At 34.5% G+C, this 19,887-nt stretch overlaps 1 protein-coding gene across 2 annotated transcripts in view; it reads right to left on the bottom strand.

Moving 5' to 3' along the window:
- Nucleotides 1–19,887, bottom strand: part of RNF19A (ring finger protein 19A, RBR E3 ubiquitin protein ligase) — a 46,479-nt gene that overhangs the window by 8,909 nt on the left and 17,683 nt on the right. For both annotated transcript variants that reach the window (XM_037131070.2, XM_037131071.2), the window contains exons 2-5: nt 17,694–18,460; nt 6,954–7,162; nt 2,758–2,902; nt 2,006–2,168 (exon numbers count right to left, since the gene is read on the bottom strand). In XM_037131070.2, the coding sequence (XP_036986965.2) occupies nt 2,006–2,168; nt 2,758–2,902; nt 6,954–7,162; nt 17,694–18,367 (1,191 nt within the window). In that variant the 5' untranslated portion in view covers nt 18,368–18,460. The remainder of the gene's footprint in view (nt 1–2,005; nt 2,169–2,757; nt 2,903–6,953; nt 7,163–17,693; nt 18,461–19,887) is intronic.

Genomic DNA, 19,887 nt, shown 5'->3' with positions numbered 1-19,887 from the left:
GATAAACCTGGGGTGGGAAGATGGGCATTGGACAAAGAGTATTTGTATTTCCTAATCAGTCCCAGCATGGACTGTATGTTCCTAGGGAATGAGCCTCTACTCTTCCTAAATAGTCTGTGTAGGTGGACTGCAGACTTCCCAAGGTGCCTTTCATGACCCTTTAGTACTGCAACTAATTCCTGCTCCTCCTCACTCCCATTCCTGGAAAACCTAGCACTGAAGCAGAGAAAAGCCAAAGCTAAAAACCGATGGAGTAGACGCGAAAAGGCAGGCTGCCACGAGAAAGGAGTCTTCCAGAAAATTCTGTACCCTCAAGCTCCAATGTTCAATTACAGTGATCATATCATCCCGCTAGTTCTGGTTCAACTTAATTTTTTCTGTTTTGTGCCACATCTTCTATTTGCTATTACAAATATAGGTACTTTTTTCATCTTAAAAGGTTTCCCAGAGCTGGTTTGTGTCCCTGAACACCAGAGGACATTGATTCAGTGAAAAAGTAATTCATCCTTTGCAACCCTTTCAGTACATGTTTGAAAAACAGACTTGTAACTGCAGCTAAGACTTGAACAATGAGGTAAATAATCTCTCCTCTATAAATTATTTGTAGGATACGTGCTGTGCAGTCCAACAGGCTCTCTTTCCCTTCTACTTTTAAGTATCAAATAAACAGTTTTGTTTTCAGCAAAACCTTGCTTGGGATAACTATGTGAAAAATTATTACAATCAGCTACTATGATTGGGACAATTAAAGTTTAGTTACATCAACCTTCTAAAATAAACATTTTACTCATAAATATGTTTCTCCTCCGACCTAAAACTAATTTAAAAAATAGTATGTATTGTTCTTCTCCTGATTGCTAAAGTAAAATATGTTTAATATTAAAAAAATTTGGCTCTTGTAAGGAAGAGGATCAGCCTTGCCTTGAGTTTAGTCCCAAAAGTCAGAACTAGAATTAAAGTGAAACGAATTAAAGAGAAACAGATTCTGACTCAATATAAGAACTTCCTAACAATTACCATTACTTGGCAACAGAATGAATGGGCTGTCTCATGAGTTGGTAGCTTCCCCATCAGGGAAGTACCCAAATGGCCAGACTGAAATTTACTAGAAATCTTACACACAGAATTAGTATACCTGGGTTTAAATCCCAGCTCTGCTTTTTTCTGTGTAACTAAAGATAAATTACATAAACTTTCTGAAATCTCAATATTCTAACACATAAATTGCTGTGACCTTAAAATGAGTTGAAGCATGTAAAACACCTACCACACAGTAAGGACTCAACAAATGTTAGTCTCTCCAACCTCATTTTTAAAATCCTGCACTGTGCTCTGCTTAGGTACAGGGCTGAGATTAGATAATTTCTAAAGTTACTTCTCAATTCTGAAATTCTACTAATTTAGATACCAGCAGATTACTTAGCCAATTCATAAATCGTTGCTTTAACCTTTCAAAAAAGAATTATTTGCTTAGCTAATAAAGTGTAATTCATCATCCATAGGCTAGTGATTAAGTATTGATGTTTGGACTTGCACAAAACTGTTAACAATCTACGAAACAGTGTGTTTACTAATAGCAGCAACCTGAAGGGGGAAATTTTCAAAGCTGAAAATAATTCAGAAACCGGCTTTATTTGCCCAAGGTCATATGTTATTTAGCTATTAACTTTATATAGACCCGACTATACAAGGCTTTATCCATGCGAAATACATCAGGTGTGTATCCATTAGTACTTTATACTTACAATTGGTCTATAATGCAAATGCACTAAAGTTTTCAGGTTCAGATAATTTTAAAGCAATTTTTTTAAATGCACCTGCATAAACTTGCCAAACCATGAAAATTAGTTACCTCACAAAAAATTGTTATTGTTTTATACTCAAGTTACTAAAAATGACCTTAGTCCTTCAAAACAAAAGTATAACCAAAATAAAGCAAAAATCATCAACCCTAAACTTAAAGACTTAGAATGAGATACTGAACTAACGGAGTTATGCATTTTACCTTGCGGCCCACGTACACAGGAATGCCAATAATCATTGCAGGGATAGCAATGCCAGCTATTAAAGCGATTCCAACAGGAGCGCCAACGAGGGTCCCCAACTGCCACAATATTTTCTTCTTTCGGCTCCAGGGTTTCTTCCCCCAAAAAGTACATCCTGATGGACTAATGAAAAAAATGATAATGTTAAGTAACGGGTGCAAAACATCACAACAACAATTACTGTAATACAATAACTATAAAAGAAGACTTCTTATACTTAGAAATGAGTTTTCTTTCTTTAAAATGAGTTTATTAAATGCCAAAATATCATGGTACTCGACTTCCATTAGCCTCAAAACCTTGGGTTAGTTTTTGAGAAGTATATTAATGCAAAACATGATTTTACCCTGTTTTAGATATACAATTATCTAATAATATCATAAAGTCACAATGTGGCTTAAATGAAGGAACTTATATATGAGAAAATTCAATGAAAATACTTATGACCTAGAATAATTACACAGAATTAACATAATTACACAGCTTTCTAGTTTAACAAAAAAAACAACAAAAACAAACCTGTTTCCTATTTTTAACTAGTTACTAATACTAAATGACTAGCACAATAATTTGGTCCCTTCTAAATTTACATACCTAGAATAATGAAAACCCCTTTAAGTATCTCATAAATCCCAAATTTTTCCTAAAATGTCCTTCTGTCTTATAATATCAAATTATATTTAGGTAGAAATAGCTCCTTCTATATACTTACCTTAGATAATGTAAATCTGAGATTTCTTTCATACACAGCCAACAAAACTCACAACCACAGACAGCACATGTCATGTGATTACAGCTCCCATCATTCATCTTTATTATATAAGCAGCACATCGTGGACATGGCTTTATATCATCAGCTGTTAGGAAAATAAACAGATTTGCTTAGTATTTAAAATTGGTTTAAAAATAACAATTTCTACTGGATAATCAATGGTAGCACTGCTAAAAAAAGGGTCATGTATAGTTTAATTGATAGCTTTAGCCCACTATTTTTAGTATATATTTTTCCTTTCCTTCTGAGAAAAGTAACATATTCTACATTAAATTTCAAACTTGTAAACATTTTCAAACACAGCAGCAGTACAATAAGAACAAAGAATAACAAAACGATAAAAAGAGGGAGGAGAACCAATGACAGCCAGGGGCAAACTGTGAATTGTATAAAGTTTACCTTTGTCCCTACCCTTTTGTGTAGTCTTCTCTGAGTGGCACTTCATATGTAGAGATTTTTTAACCATCTCCACATAATTAAAGTTATTCTATACTCCACATAATGCTAGTTATTCTATATACTATTCCTTCAGTGAATGAACACTAATAGGAAGTGACAATTTGATAGTAATCAAAAGTACTATATATATGGCACTCAGTTTACTTGTCTCTTCTAAGTAACGTCAACTATAAGCACTGTAAAAATAATATGGACATCTTTAGAAAAGCAGCCTTTTCCTTCTGTTTTTAGTTCAAACAGACCAGCCTTGCAAAGAATTAGTACTTGTAATAAAAGGGAGGAGGAGGTAAGCAGTTAAGGAAGAGTTATATAGTACAAACACTTAACGGAAATGGTTTCAGAATTAAAATAACCATTTGTTGGTATGCTCATGACTTTTTCATTTTTTACCTTTGTCCTTTATTCATTTATTCAAATGGTGCTATTGCATGCTTCTTGTATAGCAATATGGTCATAAGGCACAAGGTTGCTAAGTTAAAATCAAGTGGGTACATAACTTTAGAAATCACTGACAGAGTAAGAGTTATGTCAAGTTACACAAATATTTTAAACTTGAGCATGTATTTAAATAGCAATCAGTAATTATTTTACTGTTACTAGTAGCCATGTATAGTTAACATCTGCTGCTAGGCACTGAATTCAAGTATTTGTTCCAGCTTCTTACATACAAGCATTAAGCTATATTCTGTTTTCCTTCCTACAAATTTTATGGTCAAATCTTACTGTTTTATCAGTGAATTCAGGTTTCCTCAGTGCTTTTTAGGACCAAAACCCATTTTCTAACTTAAAAACTGGTCAATACTCACAATTAGTGTTTTATTGATTCCAGAAATTTTGAGCAAACTGTATATAGCCAGACCAAGACAAATGATAATTAAAGAAAATTTAAAATTTCCATAAGTAATGATTTAAATAATCCACAGAACATAAAGATCTGTGTTAAAAATTTCACTATGCACATTATATGTAACATATTTCTCTCAAAATATTCTCGAAATGCAAAAATTCCAAATAAAATTGTTTTACTCATTAGATGGTCAATGCCCCATTCCCCAAGCATCAATTAATCCATGTCCTTTATTACTACAAAAAGATTTTTTATTCCCACTTAAAATGTGGCAGAGCTTTTGTCTTTTTTGATGACTATACTTTTATTTACCATTAAAATATGGGCCATTGTTATGTTAGGGAAAAAAACACCACCTAGCTGGTGTGGTTCAGTGGACTGAGCGCTGACCTGCGAACCAAAGGGTCCCTGATTCAATTCCCAGTCCGGGCACATGCTGGGGTTTGCAAGCCACATCCCCTGTAGGGAGGTGGGTGACAGGCAACCACACATTGATGTTTCTCTTTCTCTTCCTCCCTTCCCCACTCTAAAAATAAATGAATAAAATCTTTTAAAAAACCCAGATTATAAAAACGCTATGCTCTCAAAATCTGTTTCACAACTGCCCCGCCCCACAACATTAACTGTGAGGACTTTACTATAAAACAGGGGTGATACTAGTAGGAGACAGAAGTGGGGGTAGAAGTCAGTTAAATACATTTTTATGAAGGGGGAAAAATATGATAAATGAAAAATATGTGGTTCCTTTCAAATGTAACTCCAAGTTGTATAAACTCCCTAATAGCTATAAGAGTCTTATGTACATGCGGTACTGTCACAGTTTAAAGACAAATACATTTGTAATACAAATTATTTAATGTACCATAGGATTAAGCACACTTTTTTATCTTCAGGTGACTGATTAGAAAGAAATAGCTACCTAATTATTATTATTCTACCATTCAATATTAAAAGTGCAGCCAATTTTTCAATGTATCATGATAATGGGAGACCAGAAAGTACCAAAATATCTGGAACAACAAGAATAACTATTTTAGATAGTACACGCCTTTCATGTTTGTTTTCACAAGTCAGTGGGAAGCCAAGTTCGAGTTTTTAATATTTCTATAGATTACATTAAAAGAAACTATCGCATAAACATGTGTTCTAAGAGCTGGGATTTTTAGAGCATTATAGCTAAAAATGTATGCACTTAAAATTTTCAGCACTTAAGATTTTCAAACATGAAAAAATTCCAAATGAAGTTTGTTTTTTTTAAATGAACACTTTGAGAGGCTATATTTATATAATATATTTATTTATAGCTATCAAACCATAACACTGCTGAAATAAAGATAAAATCTTCCATGGCAACTACTGCGAGAAAGATCAACATTCATCTGGACAACTGAATCACACAGTTTATTTCAAAATTAGTAATACAAGCCATTCTTAGTCATTTTTTTCCCTTAATGATGGTCCAGACATATGCAAATCTCTAGCAGGTGACTGTGGTTTCTCTAAGTTTCCCTAACCTCATATAGCCAGAGCACTTACTATGAGCCAGGAAATGTTTCAAACTTATAGACGTAAGTGTTACTAGTATGTTCATTTTACAGATGAAGCAAGTGACTTACTTAGTGTCACAGAAAGACTAAGTGGAGAAGCTGGGATTCGAACCCAGACTGTCTGATTCCTGAGCCTGCTCTCTTACGTCACATGTCTGTATGTCCTGTAACCAACACTCATCCCCACTGCGAGAGGAGGGAGAGCATTTCTACGGGACCACTTACTTCATGGCTACAGCTGACTCTACAGGGAACAGTTTAGGTGAAGTCAGGTCCTCTCTGAATCACTTCTGGACCCATATCTATACATTATTATTAATATGTTTAAGTTCCACCCCAAGTCTTGAGGAAAGGTAAAAGAAACACGTCAATCAGCAAACAAGCATGAAAATCCCTGTACATTCTATAAAGTGTTAAATGTTGAATTTAAAGTTTAATTTTAAATTCAATTTTAAATGTTGAATAAGATTTTTTTCTAGTAGCATAAAGTATATAATTAGCTCAATACACTGCTGGTAGGAATATAAATTATTTTCTTAAAATTTCCTATATTTTCCAAGTTTTTCCCTTTTATAATCAGTGAGAAAAGTGAGAATTTTTCTAAAAATAACAGAAATTCCAATAAACAATGAAAATCCTACCAATGTACAATAATTTTTTGAATTTTTACTCACAAAACATTAAGATGTTCATAAAATTGTTTTTAATTTTTGAATTTATGAGATGCATACATTGCCCATATACAGATAGATCCCCAGGTAATTTCTAAACTGCCAACCGAAGACACAAGTTCTTAGTGCCCTCACCACTTAAGGTGAGACTTTGAATCCTTGATCCTGAAATTGAATGAGACATCTGAAAATAAAAAAGTATTTCACAAAATATATAGTACTAAGACTGTAACTTTGTGATATTAACATAATTAGAAATAATACAAAGGTAATATATTCAAAATTATTTCATTAAAACTATTTGCTAAGTGTTACATAAAACAGCCTTATAAATATCAGTTTCTGATCATCTTCAGCTATTGGTTAATACTGATATAGAACATCCTGACATATCCTCCCCCTTTTTTTGTTAATAAAATCTTTCCAATGTCAATACCACTTTCTTCCATAAGAAAGAATGAGTGCTTCTGGAACAGAAATGCTAAAACAGAAAATACTTTTGAAAAATGAAAGGAGAACAGGTGATAACAAGAAATACTGTTATTTTTTACTTAAAGTAACTAGTGTTCTATATTTGTTAAATATTTTATTTAAAAAGGTAGATGTAAGTACCTGCTGCTCCAGACTCCTGACTGTAACTAATGGATGAAGAACGTATGGTTCGCAGACGTAAACTCTGGGCTCTCTCTTGTCGAGCAGCATCGCAGGTCTGATTGGGGTGCCAAATCTGTTTACAGTGGTAGCAAAACTCTGTTCCACAGCCTTCTCGCCCACAAGTTAATTTTGGACAGCTGGCACATCCAAATGCTATCACAGCATATCTTGAAAGAACAAGAAAAAAAATTTAAAATGTGACATAAAATGAGTTATTAAGTAAAAATATTACCCAACTTAAATGCTATTCCTGAAAAAGTTTTCTATTTATGATAAGCAAACAGTCATAAGCCCTAACATTATCTCAATATAAAGATAGGAAAAAATATAAGTTTACAAATGAAGGCATATAAATGGCTAAAAAGCATATTGAAAGTTCAATTTTAACTTTCAACACTAACTAGGATACAACTGTATGCTTGTATAGTAAAAATTTTATAAAAATTCTATTAAATTAGTCTTGTGTGCACATAGAAAAACCAGCAGGAAGTACGTCAAAGATCTTAACAGCAGTTTTCTGGTATTAGGATCTTAATTTTCTTTTTTATATATTTATACAGCTCTGGTTTTTACAATTATTTATTTTTCAAATCAGAAAGATAAAAAAAACCTACCTATTTAAAAATATAATGATTACAGACCAGCTATACCTATCAGGCAATGGCAAACTGGGCCAATTCATAGTTTGCAATTATCTTGCATGTATGCATATATTATGCTGAGTGAAAAAAAGTCCACCTGAAAAGTTACAAACTGTGAATTCTATTTATATAATACTTTACAGTGAAGACATTTTAGAAATGGAGGACAGATTAGTAATAGCCAGAGGATTGGGATGAAGTGAGGGGGCGGGGCAGCGAGCAGGTAAGAAGTGTATTTATAAAAGGGCACCATGAAGGATCTTTGTTGTGATGGATGTTCAGTACCTTGACTATGGTGATGGATACACAAACCTACAAGTAGTAAAACAGTATACAGCTAAATATACACATACACAAACAACTATAAGTATTGTAAAACTGGGGAAATTTGGGTAAGACTGACGGACTGCATCAACGCCAATATCCTAGCTGTGATAATTGTTTTAAAGCAATTATCGGTGTTATGGAAAACGGTGTCATGAAGGCAAACTATGTAAAGGATGCACAAGATTTCCAGGGAATATTTCTTACAACCATACATGAATCTACAATTATCTTAATAAAACTTCTAATTTAAAAAATGTCTAGGGGTTTCTGGTTCTTTTTGAAAGAAACATATACAGATCTTATCTATACATAAAAAGCTTTTGTAAGTATCAACCATCTCATTCTACCTGGAAATTTAGGGGAGTTTTCAGGGTTGTTCTTGTTATTAGCAGTAAAATTTAAATAACCGTGCCCTGGCTGGGTAGCCCAGTTGGTTAGAGTTGTGCTGATACGCTAATAGTTGCAGGTTAAATCCCTGATCAGAGCACATACAAGAATAAACTACTAGCCCTGGCTGGTGAGGCTCAGTGGATTATGCGCCGGACTGTGAACCAAATAGTCACAGTTCAATTCCCAGTCAGAGCACATGCCTGGGCCAGGTCCCCAATAGGGGGCGTGCAAAAGGCAACCACACATTAATGTTTCTCTCTCTTTTTCCCTACCTTTTCCTCTCTGGAAAAAAAAAATCTTAAAAAAAAAAAAGAATCAACTAATGAATGCATAAAGTACAACAACCAATTGATGTTTCTCTCCCTCTCTCTGAAATCAATAAATAATTTAAACAGATTTTTGAATAAGTTTATTAAAATGATATAACCTATAAAATTATGCCAAGTCAGATGGTTCCTCCATTTTTAGACCTGTTGCCCTCTTATCATCTCACCCTTTAAACTTAAATTTTACATCTTAAATTTCACTTTATTTCTGATAGAGTGTTTCTAGTTATTACTGTCAAACATAAATATGTTCAAACGCAACTGAATTAAGGGCAATTTAAATCAACACTGGATTATTTAGTAGTGTTTCATTTCCCTGCACTTAAGATGCCAAAGGCTTATTCAGTGCAGTCTCAATAAAAAGAAAAATTTTTTCAAAGACTCTACACTTTATTTTCTACCAAGTTATAATCTAATGCAGTCTTTAAAACAGTAATCTCAGTGAAAAGGGCACTCTCTTTAAACCTCTTCTCTAACCTACCTTTTCCTGAAGGAGGGAAAAGGAGGACAAAACAGGGAAATCTGTGTGTGCAGGGAACAATGCTAAGACCCAAGTTTTTTGTGTGTGTAAGTCAGTCACAAATTATTAAGACAGATGAAAAGTTCAGGTTACTCAGTCCAAATTCAAGTCCCACCATTTACTACTTGACTTGTTTTATGTAGCTTACATAATCTCCCTACAACAAAGTTTTCCTGAACATAAAACAGGGATTTCAAAACTTTACTAAGCCTCAGTATCAAACCAAAATCAGCTTCAGCTTTGGCCCTGATCATGAGAAGGCAAATCAATAAATGATGCTTCAGGGACGTTTCTAGTACCTCAGAACTTGTGCTTGATTTATGACCATGTGATCATGAGTTACTATCATTTCTACATCAGTATAAATAACGTATGCCATTTAGATTGAATATTAGTATTGTATATACCCAAATGTTAGAGATAAATACATATATTTTGTTTTACACTATTTGTCAGCATTTTCTTTTAATGGAAAAGCTAAGATGCCCTACCCCAGAACTGCACATTCACATACCATTAAATCTAAAATTATCTTTAATAAAACTAACCAAATATTTTCATAAATGTATATTTTGATCACTGAAAAAGGATAATTTATCTAACAGCTTTTCTTTTCCTAAAAATTATTGAGTGCTTACTATGTAAGTATTCTGTGTTCATTTCATTCGATCCCAAAAATAACTGGTCAGGCACCAATTAAAGGATCTTCTAAAATATATCAAAAAATTAAATGTACCTAGCATTCACATATTTTGAAAACAGAATGTTAGGCCTCTTGAACATGAGTTTCACTGTGTGGTGAGCCAAATTTATTTTCTACTGGTTAACACCTCTCAAATTACAACAAAGTAAATATAATACAAAATACTTGCTATAAAGAAATATTTTAGAAGTCTCTCTGCTATGGTGTTATCAACCATAATTTGGGAAAAGAACAGGCTCAGCAGAGGGTCACAGAGGTGACTGAATAGTACTAATTAACTAAACATTTCTGGCTTAAATAGTACCCAAATCTTGGTTTAGAAGATAGCTCCATTTCTTTCTATGATCCATTATTTAACTCAAGCCTTACTTTCTGTCTCTATATTACAACTGAAGATTTCCAGCTACTTGAAATGCTTAAATCTACCTACTTAGCAAGAATAGAGGGACAGGAAGAAAGTGAGGAAGATAAAAATGGACCAAACAGGGCAGTCTTTCCAGAAATATTTTATCACTGGATTAACTAACAGGTGACCCATAGTATGCAAAACTGAATTTTTTTTACTATAGTATTTGGTAATTTTTAACACACCAATGTTCAGTATAGTATGCATTACTTTGTGAATTTATCTGACCATGGTATCTATTTCCAGGGAGTTTCGCAGTAGTTGGGCTCCACAATTTATACTACTGACGACACTGAGGAAGTAGGTAGGGACACCTGTTGGTGGTATATCCTGCCTACAGCAAATTCCTTATGAAGCAACAAACTATGCTAACATGAAATGTAATCCTAAGAAAGATATAACAATCCCAATAAAATTTTAATTAAAAAATGAAAAATAGCCTTGGCTGGTGTGGCTCAGCGGATTGAGTGCAGGCTTGCTAAACCAAGGGTCGCTGACTCAATTACCGGTCAGGGCACATGCCTAGGTTACAGGCCAGGTCCCCAGTAGGGGGCACTCAAGAGGCAGCCACACATTGATGTTTTTCTCCCTCTTTCTCCCTCTAAAAATAAATAAAATCTCTAAAAAAGAGAGAAATAAGGACAAAAAAAGATTATCCAGGTGTTCAAGATAACTTCAAAAACACAAAGCTTTAACACAACTTTAAAGAACAAAACAAATATAATCAGAAATACAAAAAATTTTTTTAAAGATTTTATTTATCTATTTTTAGAGAGAAGGGAAGGAAGGGAGAAAGAGAGGAAGAGAAACATTGATGTACGAGAGATACATTGATCAGTTGCCTCTTGCACACCTGACTGAGGACCTGGCCTGCACACCAGGCATGTGTCCTGACTGGGAACTGAACTGGTGACCTTTGGGGTCACAGGCTGGCAATGAATCCACTGAGCCACACCAACCAAGTTAGATTTTATATAAAAATTAATAAGGTCATGTTTCCACATATAAGAAGATATTATTTTACAGTGGAAAAGGAGTGAGTTGATTAGTATATTTGGGACGGTCTAGACAGGTGAGGCTCATCTCCTGGTTCCCTTTCAGGATCTGCTTCCCTACAAAAGATGCATTCTATTCTGCTTTTTCTACTACATGCCACAGGGAAGGCCTACCACTGTTGAGAGAACTGCCCAGACTATTTGGAGAAATCTGTCTAATTTAGGGGGAAAGTGTTAGCAAGCTTTTTTGACTATAATATGTAAAGCCACATTTTTTAGTCCACTAATGAGTAAGAGAAAGCTGAGATGTTATGTGTTGTATGTAGCAACTTGATTCTTAGCAAGGACGTGAGGGGAAGAATGTTATTTTTATTGATTCCCTAAAACTCCACCAAAATATCTTAGTTATCAGTTAATAATGTTTGGTGTAGCAGTTGTAGATACTGAATTGCTTGGTATTAAAATATACCTAGATTAATTTTGTTTTCAATGAAGAAAAAATTGAAAAGTGTAAACTCTCAGCTCAAGCTATTAAGTCTTAGAATACTTGTATGAATATTCTAACACATGAAATTTATTACGAGTAATAAATTACAATTTCCCCTGAAACACACTTTAATCACTATGGCTCCCAATAAACAAAAGCTGCTGCCTTTTACTCATGTACTTGTTTCCTCCAGAGAAAATAAAAAGTTGGATTTGTTCTCTGTATAAAATTTCTAAAAGGTCAGCCTACAAAACCATTTCCAACATGTCAAATGATAGTAAAGTTATGGTTAAAACCATTTTTTGTAGGATTGGAATTAGAGTCATATGACTAACTAGAATTCTGAAAGTAGTATTTTTCTAGTCCCTACAACTATGGTCCCATTTTAAAAAATCCATTATGAACAGCATACTCCACCAGAATGGGTTATTACTTAGAGCCATTAAGTGTCAACAAATCAGTTTGAAACTATGCAACCCTGATTACAGTTGATCACATTGCTTTAAAATGGTTTGTTAGCTATTCCTAGAATACACGATTTATATTAGTGGCATATAGTCAGATTGGTTCACTCAACGAGTCTATATTGAGCATGGGGGTAGTTACCTGTGGTTACAAAGAAAAACACTTTCTTTTGTCCTTAAGGGGTTCACAGACATTAAATCATTAATTACATTCTACGTCTTTTGAAAGTTCCCCAGCAAAGTGAGAAGCACTCACATGAAACAGGGAAAATGTGTGCAGAAAGAAGGGCAGTATTGGTTAATTAAAACATGTGAGGACAGAAACTAAAATGCCAACTATTTGCTATCTGCCTAGAAAATATACAAATGAGGGCTCCTGGGCAGAAGATAATCAGATATTTTTATCCAAGACAGGTTCTACGCGTTCCCTGTACACGTCTCTTATCCCAATTCTTCTCAGCAATGGCCAGATTTTTCTCTGAACCTCTGTGAAGCTGCATGCTCTAGAAGCAGTCTAGCTAACTTTACCCTGGTTAAATACAGCACACAGGTTTAGCTCCTAGTCCCCTGTCAAGAGGATTTTTTTAAATTGTTTTTTTAAAGAAATAGTGTACTTTAAACAAGGTTAATGTGCCCCAGCTTTCAGGAGAGCGGAAAGAATGTTTGATCAGAAACCCTGAGAGATGTCAAATGGAAACCAGGTCAGCCTTTCAACTCTGAGCTAAGAGCAGTATTTCTCAAACTGTATAAAACTACATGTTTAAGTAAAATTGATGTGAGACAAAGAAAATGCTCATACTGAAAAATATAAAATACAAAAGGAAAAATTCGTAATTTCATATGTAGCATTTCTGGAGGGAAACTCTTTCTCTGTGTTATACAATGAAAGGGGTTGAATAAATACTACATAAACGCTAAGCATTACTATGAACAACTTCCAAATAGATATATAACAGTATTCCTCATGCCAGATTTAAATAATAAGTGGATTTTAAATTTAAAATGTCTTGCTGTGTAACCAAAGATTTTAAGTTATGAGAGAACAGATTTTCATCTTTTGTTCATTATTAAATCTCCAGTATCTTGCTCATAGGTAGACTAAATATTTGAATCACTGTTTGATTAAAAAAAATAAAACAAAACTTCAGAAATGAAGATGAGGGATGATAAATAAAAGCTGTGAGAACCTTACAATGTGCTAGGAATTATGCTAGTAAAAACATTACAGATCTATAGCTTTATAAGAATGTGATAAGATGAAGATTCAAAATCAGGTCTGTACATGCTCATGCTAAATAAAACTAAATTTTAATGAGGGCTTCTGAAGTATTCTGTATTTTCAAAGCATACATATAAACTTATGTTGCTGAGTGACTTTTCCTACATAAAACAACCATAAAACCTGTAACATAATCGAGTATAAATAATATGCTCTTACAATCCAGAGAGCCAGCATAAATCAAATATAAATGAAAATACATAAATAAAAGTAACCCTGTAATGCTTTCTTTGTTCTTTGTGGGTAAGACCACTGGCAACCGCCAGAACCAAAAAATAATTTATAGCCAGCCCTGGCAGGGTAGTTCAGTTGGTTAGAGCACTGTCCCAACGTGCAAAACTGCAGGTTTCATCCCTGGTTGGGGCACCTATAAGAATCAACCAATTAATGCATAAATAAGTGGAACAACAAAATCAATGTTTCTCTTTCTCTCTCCTCCTCTCCCTTCCTCTGTCTCTCTAAAGTAAATAAATAAAAGTTTAAAAAAATTATAGTCAAATTAATCAAGGTCAATTCTTTGTTGACCTTATATAACTATCAAATGGTTGTTTTCATAATAACAGAATCCATTAAAGTAGGTGTTAATATTACTTTATATTGGATACTTGAGTTAACAATTTTTATCCTCACCCAAGGACATGCTTATTGATTTTAGAGAGAGAAAAAGGGAGACAGAGAGACAGACGGACAGAAACACCAATAGGCTGCCCCTTGCACGTGCCCTGACTGGGACTGAACTGACTGGGACTGAACGTGGAACCCAGGCACGTGCCCTGACTGGGAATCAAACCCCACAACCGTTTGGTTTATGGCGCAATGCTCCAACCAACTGAGCTACACTGGCCAGGGCTTTAGTTAACATTTTAGTTATCCTCTCCAAAATATTTAGAATACTAAGCTTTTTACTTTTTAACAATGAAGTCTCCATGAGAAAAAATGTATAAAAATATCCCAAACTAGGAGTTTATGAATAGTTTAAAAAATTTACTGATGCCCTGGCTGGTGTGGCTCAGTGGATTGAGCATTCGTTGGCTTGCAAACCAAAAGGTCACCAGTTCAATTCCTGGTCAGGGCATATGCCAGAGTTGTGGGCCAGGTCCCCAGGCGGAGGCCTGTGAGAGACAACTATTTGATGTTTCTCTCCCTCTCTTTCTCCCTCCCTTCCCCTCTAAAAATAGAATAAAATCTTTTTTTTTTAAAGATTTTATTTATTTATCCTTAGAGGGGAAGGGAAGGAGAAAGGGAGAGAAACATCAATGTGTGGTTGCCTTTTGTGCATCCCCTGCTGGGAACTGGCCTGCAGGAAACTGGGCTGCAACCCAAGCATGTGCCCTGGCTGGGAATTGAACCGCGATTATCTGGTTCGCAGGCCCGCACTCAATCCACTGAGCTATGCCAGCCAGGAGAATAAAATCTTTTAAGAAAAATTTACTGAGAAATGTCCTACATGCAGAAGGATTCATAAATAATAATAAAACCAATATCTCTGCATCTGCCCCACAAGTTAAGAACAATATCAACAGGGCAATCATAATTCACTACCTAAACTGGAACACTTGAGAAAGAAAAGTAATGCTACTGAAAATGACACCAGTACAATATGCATGAACTCAAACTAAACTGTACAAGTCAGAACCTATGGTCACTTTGTTTATTAGTAGCTTGAGAAATTCCTTGACGCCCTGTCACATTCTTCTCAAGAGGTAACCATGAAACTCAATGTATCTATCCATTTGACTGTCGGTGAGCATGTTTTTTCCTTGTTGTTTGTTATTGTGATCATTCTTAAACATGGCTCCAAACTTCTCATACACAAGAAAAGAGTTTCTCAAAGGTATTTAACGGGGAATGGATCTTCTAAGTTACAGGGTAAATGTGTGTTACATTTTAGTAAATGTGGCTGTAGGTGAGCTATATTCATCTATATTTTCTTTTAGTTACTTTTCTTCCTTTTATTTATGTAACTTACCTCTGTAATCTATTTTGATTTTGTTGCAATGTGTTATGTGTGGTGACAATCTAATTCTTCCCTTCAAATAACTAATTTTACAATTCTTTGTGTTGAATAATCAATCCTTTCCCAGTTGGGTTAGCATGCTTCCCCTAACGTCAAGTTCTTACATAAACTAAACTCTGTGTCAGCCCTATCTGTTGTTTTCTATTAGGTTGGCAGTGTTAACATTATCTACTATGATGACATGATCAATCGACCCAGCACAAGAGAATAAACCCATTTACTGACCAGAGAGTTTGTGCCGCCTGGATTTATTGTCTCCATCTCTTCTGGACACAGATACTGAGGCTTAAGTCTCCTTTTAATTTGTCCCATCATTTTCAAACTTTTTTTTCAAAGCTATTAAATGCTTAAAGAAACTTGTGGAAGCACCTCTTACCCTGAGGTTCCATAAAAGATCATTAAAAAACTAGATAAAAGCCCTGGTTGGTGTAGCTCAGTGCATTGAGCACAGGCCTGCAAACCAGAGGATCGCAGTTCAATTCCCAGTCAGGGCACATGCCTGGGTTGCAGGCCAGCTCCCAGCAGGGGATGCATGAGAGGCAACCGTACATTGATATTTCTCTCCCTCTCTCCTTCCCTTCCTCTCTAAAGATAAATAAATAAAATCTTTTAAAAAACTAGATAAAAAAACAATATGTAGGCATGTTTCTCACTATTTGAATTCTCACTCTGTAGGAGTATTTCTTACAATTTGCAAATAGCTTTTTTTAAACCTAAAATTTGTTCTCCAATTTGAAATCGGCTCTAACAAACATGCACACTGAACCAGTGAAAACGTTCCGAGTCCCACGGGATCGAGTGTGGTACCACTGCATCTAAGCTGCTCCTCTGACACAACACCACTGGATGCTCCAGTTACTTGTTATTTAAAGGTATTATTCATTGTGCCTATTTTGTTCACACCTCTTTTCCTGAGAGTTTACTTCCTGATGGGTACCACAGTTTGGTTTTGCCACACACCTCAAAGCACAGCCAACCTTGGCTCAGTTTAGATAGTATCGTTAACATATTATTTTATTATTTATGTTATAGTACAAGCTCCCTGCAGTTACAGGACAGCATCATTCAAATTTGATATGGAATAGTATCTCTGAGTCCTTCACACAACTCATGAATTTATAAAATGTTACATAATTAGGTAACATTTTTAATGCTTTATATTACACAGAAATTCCTTGTGGATAGTTAAGTGCTAGTGATACCTGGGAAAGCTGGTTGGGATTTGCACAGGCTGAAAACATTATCACTTTTCTCATTTAAAATTACAGATACAATCTGAAAATTTGCTGTGCGACAAGCTTTTTATAGTGAATTTGATTCAGACAATGAGCCCTGAAATTGTCATTTGACAAATTCATATTCCAGCTTTGTCTCTGAGATTATACACAGATAATCTTGGAAATTCTGGGTTTTTCCAAACTCTTACTTAAAGATAATCTCTCGTTTACTAATGGTATACTAAATCACATGCAGTGTTTATGCTTTGTTATTCTTGAGGAGCATTATGAAGAGTTCTTCATTGTGCTAAAAACTATACATAGTAAATGCTCTATAAGTAGGGGCTGCTGTTGACATAATAATCAAATATATAAACAAAATTATTTTTATTTTAAATGTTTGTAAAATGGTATTTGTAATTTAAAAACTTGAGGCAAATGAAGTATATAACCTCTAGATCTTGAGACTAGCGAATACTTATGCACACCAACATAACACATCATTGATGTGTTATGCATATTAAAGTACCTTTCAAAAGGGTTATTTCAATTTATATAAATGATCCTCCCCCAAACAAACAAAACCCCTGATAATGACATGTTATACCAAAATTAAAATTCTCCAAATGGCTAGGGAAAACCAATTTTGCCCAGAACTAGACCTGCACTCTACCATCTTAGCCTTTTCCTCTGAAAAAAAAATGTGCTTAGGTGAATATGTAATGCAGAGACAATACAAAAATGAGTAAAGTAAGTTTCCCGCCTTTAACACCAAACTCTGCCTGATACACCATATGCACTCAATATATACCTGTCTATTGAATGGATTACCTGACGTGTTCAGATTTTTCTTTTGCATAAAAGTTGTAATTCTTATTTTATACAGAAAAAAAAATTAACTGAAGAAAAATCTAAGACAATCTTACCCACAGTCTGGAGCTGGACACCACCTACAATCAGGATCTGCAACAAGCCACCGTCTAAGCATAAATTCTTCATATTTTTCCATCAACACATCATCACTTAATATCAAGCGAATATCATGAGGATTAAACCGTTCAGTACATTCTGGGCAACTGATATTAACTCTACTTTCAGAAATTTCTATCCTTAGATATTGTCGTAAGCAATCCACACAAGATCTATGATGACAAGTCATTATCTCAGGAAACCTGTCTTTAGAATGCCGCAAAAGGCACAAAGGGCACTCTATAAAGTCTCCAATTTGTTTGCTGATGGAAGATAATCCATTGTCAGAGGAGGTATTTGTAGAGAAAATGGAGTTCTTATCAGTACACATTTCAGAATGTATACTTTCAATACTCGCAATTCCATCCACCCCGCCATTTAGCTCCCTCGATTTACGTTTGTTATCCTTTTTCCTCCGAAACAGAGAGCCTATTGAAATTCTTCTTTTTTTAGGTGCCTTTTTGACCGAAGGCAAACTCACAGATGAAGCGGAAGACTGAAGATCTCGATCTGAACCCATTTGCTGATGTAAACTCATGTCTAAAATGCTCATTAGAAGTGAGTCAGGGTCTGTGTTTACACACAGACCTTCATTATACTTAAAGATAAAACTTATTTCTTGTTCTTGCATTCAGATTAAGTCATGATGTAAGAAAATCCTAGTTGGTTCCTTCAGGAATTCTTGAGAGAGCTTGATTTACAGAAGACTGTTATCATGGATGTTCTGGAAAAAAAAAAAAGATCATTTAATTGTATATTCTCAGTCTGCATATTTTAAAGTAAACTCACAAATTCACTGGGTAATTTCAAACAAGTACATTCTTAATTGTTTGATTTTTTTCAAGTAAGGCCAATTTATTGAGTAGTTAACAAGAGACTATAAAACCAATGTTAAAATAACAAGGACATTCTTTAATCTTAAAAGACTAAAGATTTGAGCTGAACTTACCATTGCTAAAATCTTCTACAAAATTTTTAGCATATCACCTAGACCGCAACAATTCCCCAATGCCTTTAAGTAGTTTTTTATTGATAATAAAATGTACATGAACATACAAAGAACTAAGTACAACTTACATAATCTTGAAGAATAATGTATGTGTGTAGGGGAATACTCTTACACTGCCATATATAACAACTTATTTTAAAATTACAGTAATGAAGAAGACAATGTGGTATATCACAAGGACAAGCACAGAAACCAATGGAACAGTCCTGATAAAAAAATCTCACATATATATGGACAGTGTATTTATGTCAAAGGTGACACTGCTGAGCAGTAAAAATAGCTTTTTCAAAAATGCAACAACACACTGTAATACTGTTTTACTGATTACCATCTGAAAAAAAGAACTTGACCTATAACTCACCCATATATAAAATTCAATTCCAGATGATTTACAGTTCTAAATGTAATCAGTAACCTCATAAAACTTCCAGGATTCAATACAAAAGAATATTCCAATAGAAAGATTTCCTAAACAGTACAAAAGTATTTACTATATAAAAAAAAAAGACTACTAAACTGGACTACAATAAAACCAAGAGACAGGTTTAAAGGAGTGGGAGATGTCATTTGCCACATACAACTAATAAGAACCAGTACCCAGAATATGGAAAGAACACTTACAAATATGTAAGACAAAGCAGACAATCGTATAGAAAAATGGGCAAGGGACTTAATAGGCATTTCGCAAAAGGACATGGAAAAGTACTCAACATCATTTGTCATCAGGGAAATACACATTACAGCCATAATGAGAAAACACGACACGTCCAGTAGAGGATGGCTAAAATTCAGACTGACATTTCCAAATATTAGCAAAGATGCGGAGTGCTGGTGAGAGTATAAAATGGCACAACTACCTTGGAAAACTGTTTAACAATATCTACCAAATTAAAACCTATCCATACTCTATTACCCATTTATACTTTTCTATAAATGAGAACACAAGAGAAATAAATGCACACGTGCATCGAAGATACGTGTAACAATATTCATAGCAGCATCAGTTATAAGTCAAAATACTGAACATAACCCAAATTCCCATCAACAGAATATATTCACACTGGTATTGTAGAAGCAATGAAAATGAATAAAGTACTGCTACACACAAAACAAGAAGGAATCTCACACAAAAGAATGTGCTG

The sequence above is a fragment of the Artibeus jamaicensis genome, unplaced genomic scaffold, assembly GCF_021234435.1.
Source record: "Artibeus jamaicensis isolate MK-2021 breed Jamaican fruit bat unplaced genomic scaffold, CSHL_Jam_final scaffold_916, whole genome shotgun sequence".
NCBI lineage: Eukaryota > Metazoa > Chordata > Mammalia > Chiroptera > Phyllostomidae > Artibeus > Artibeus jamaicensis.
Note: the sequence above shows the minus strand (reverse complement) of the source record. Positions and strands in the feature narration are given on the sequence as shown.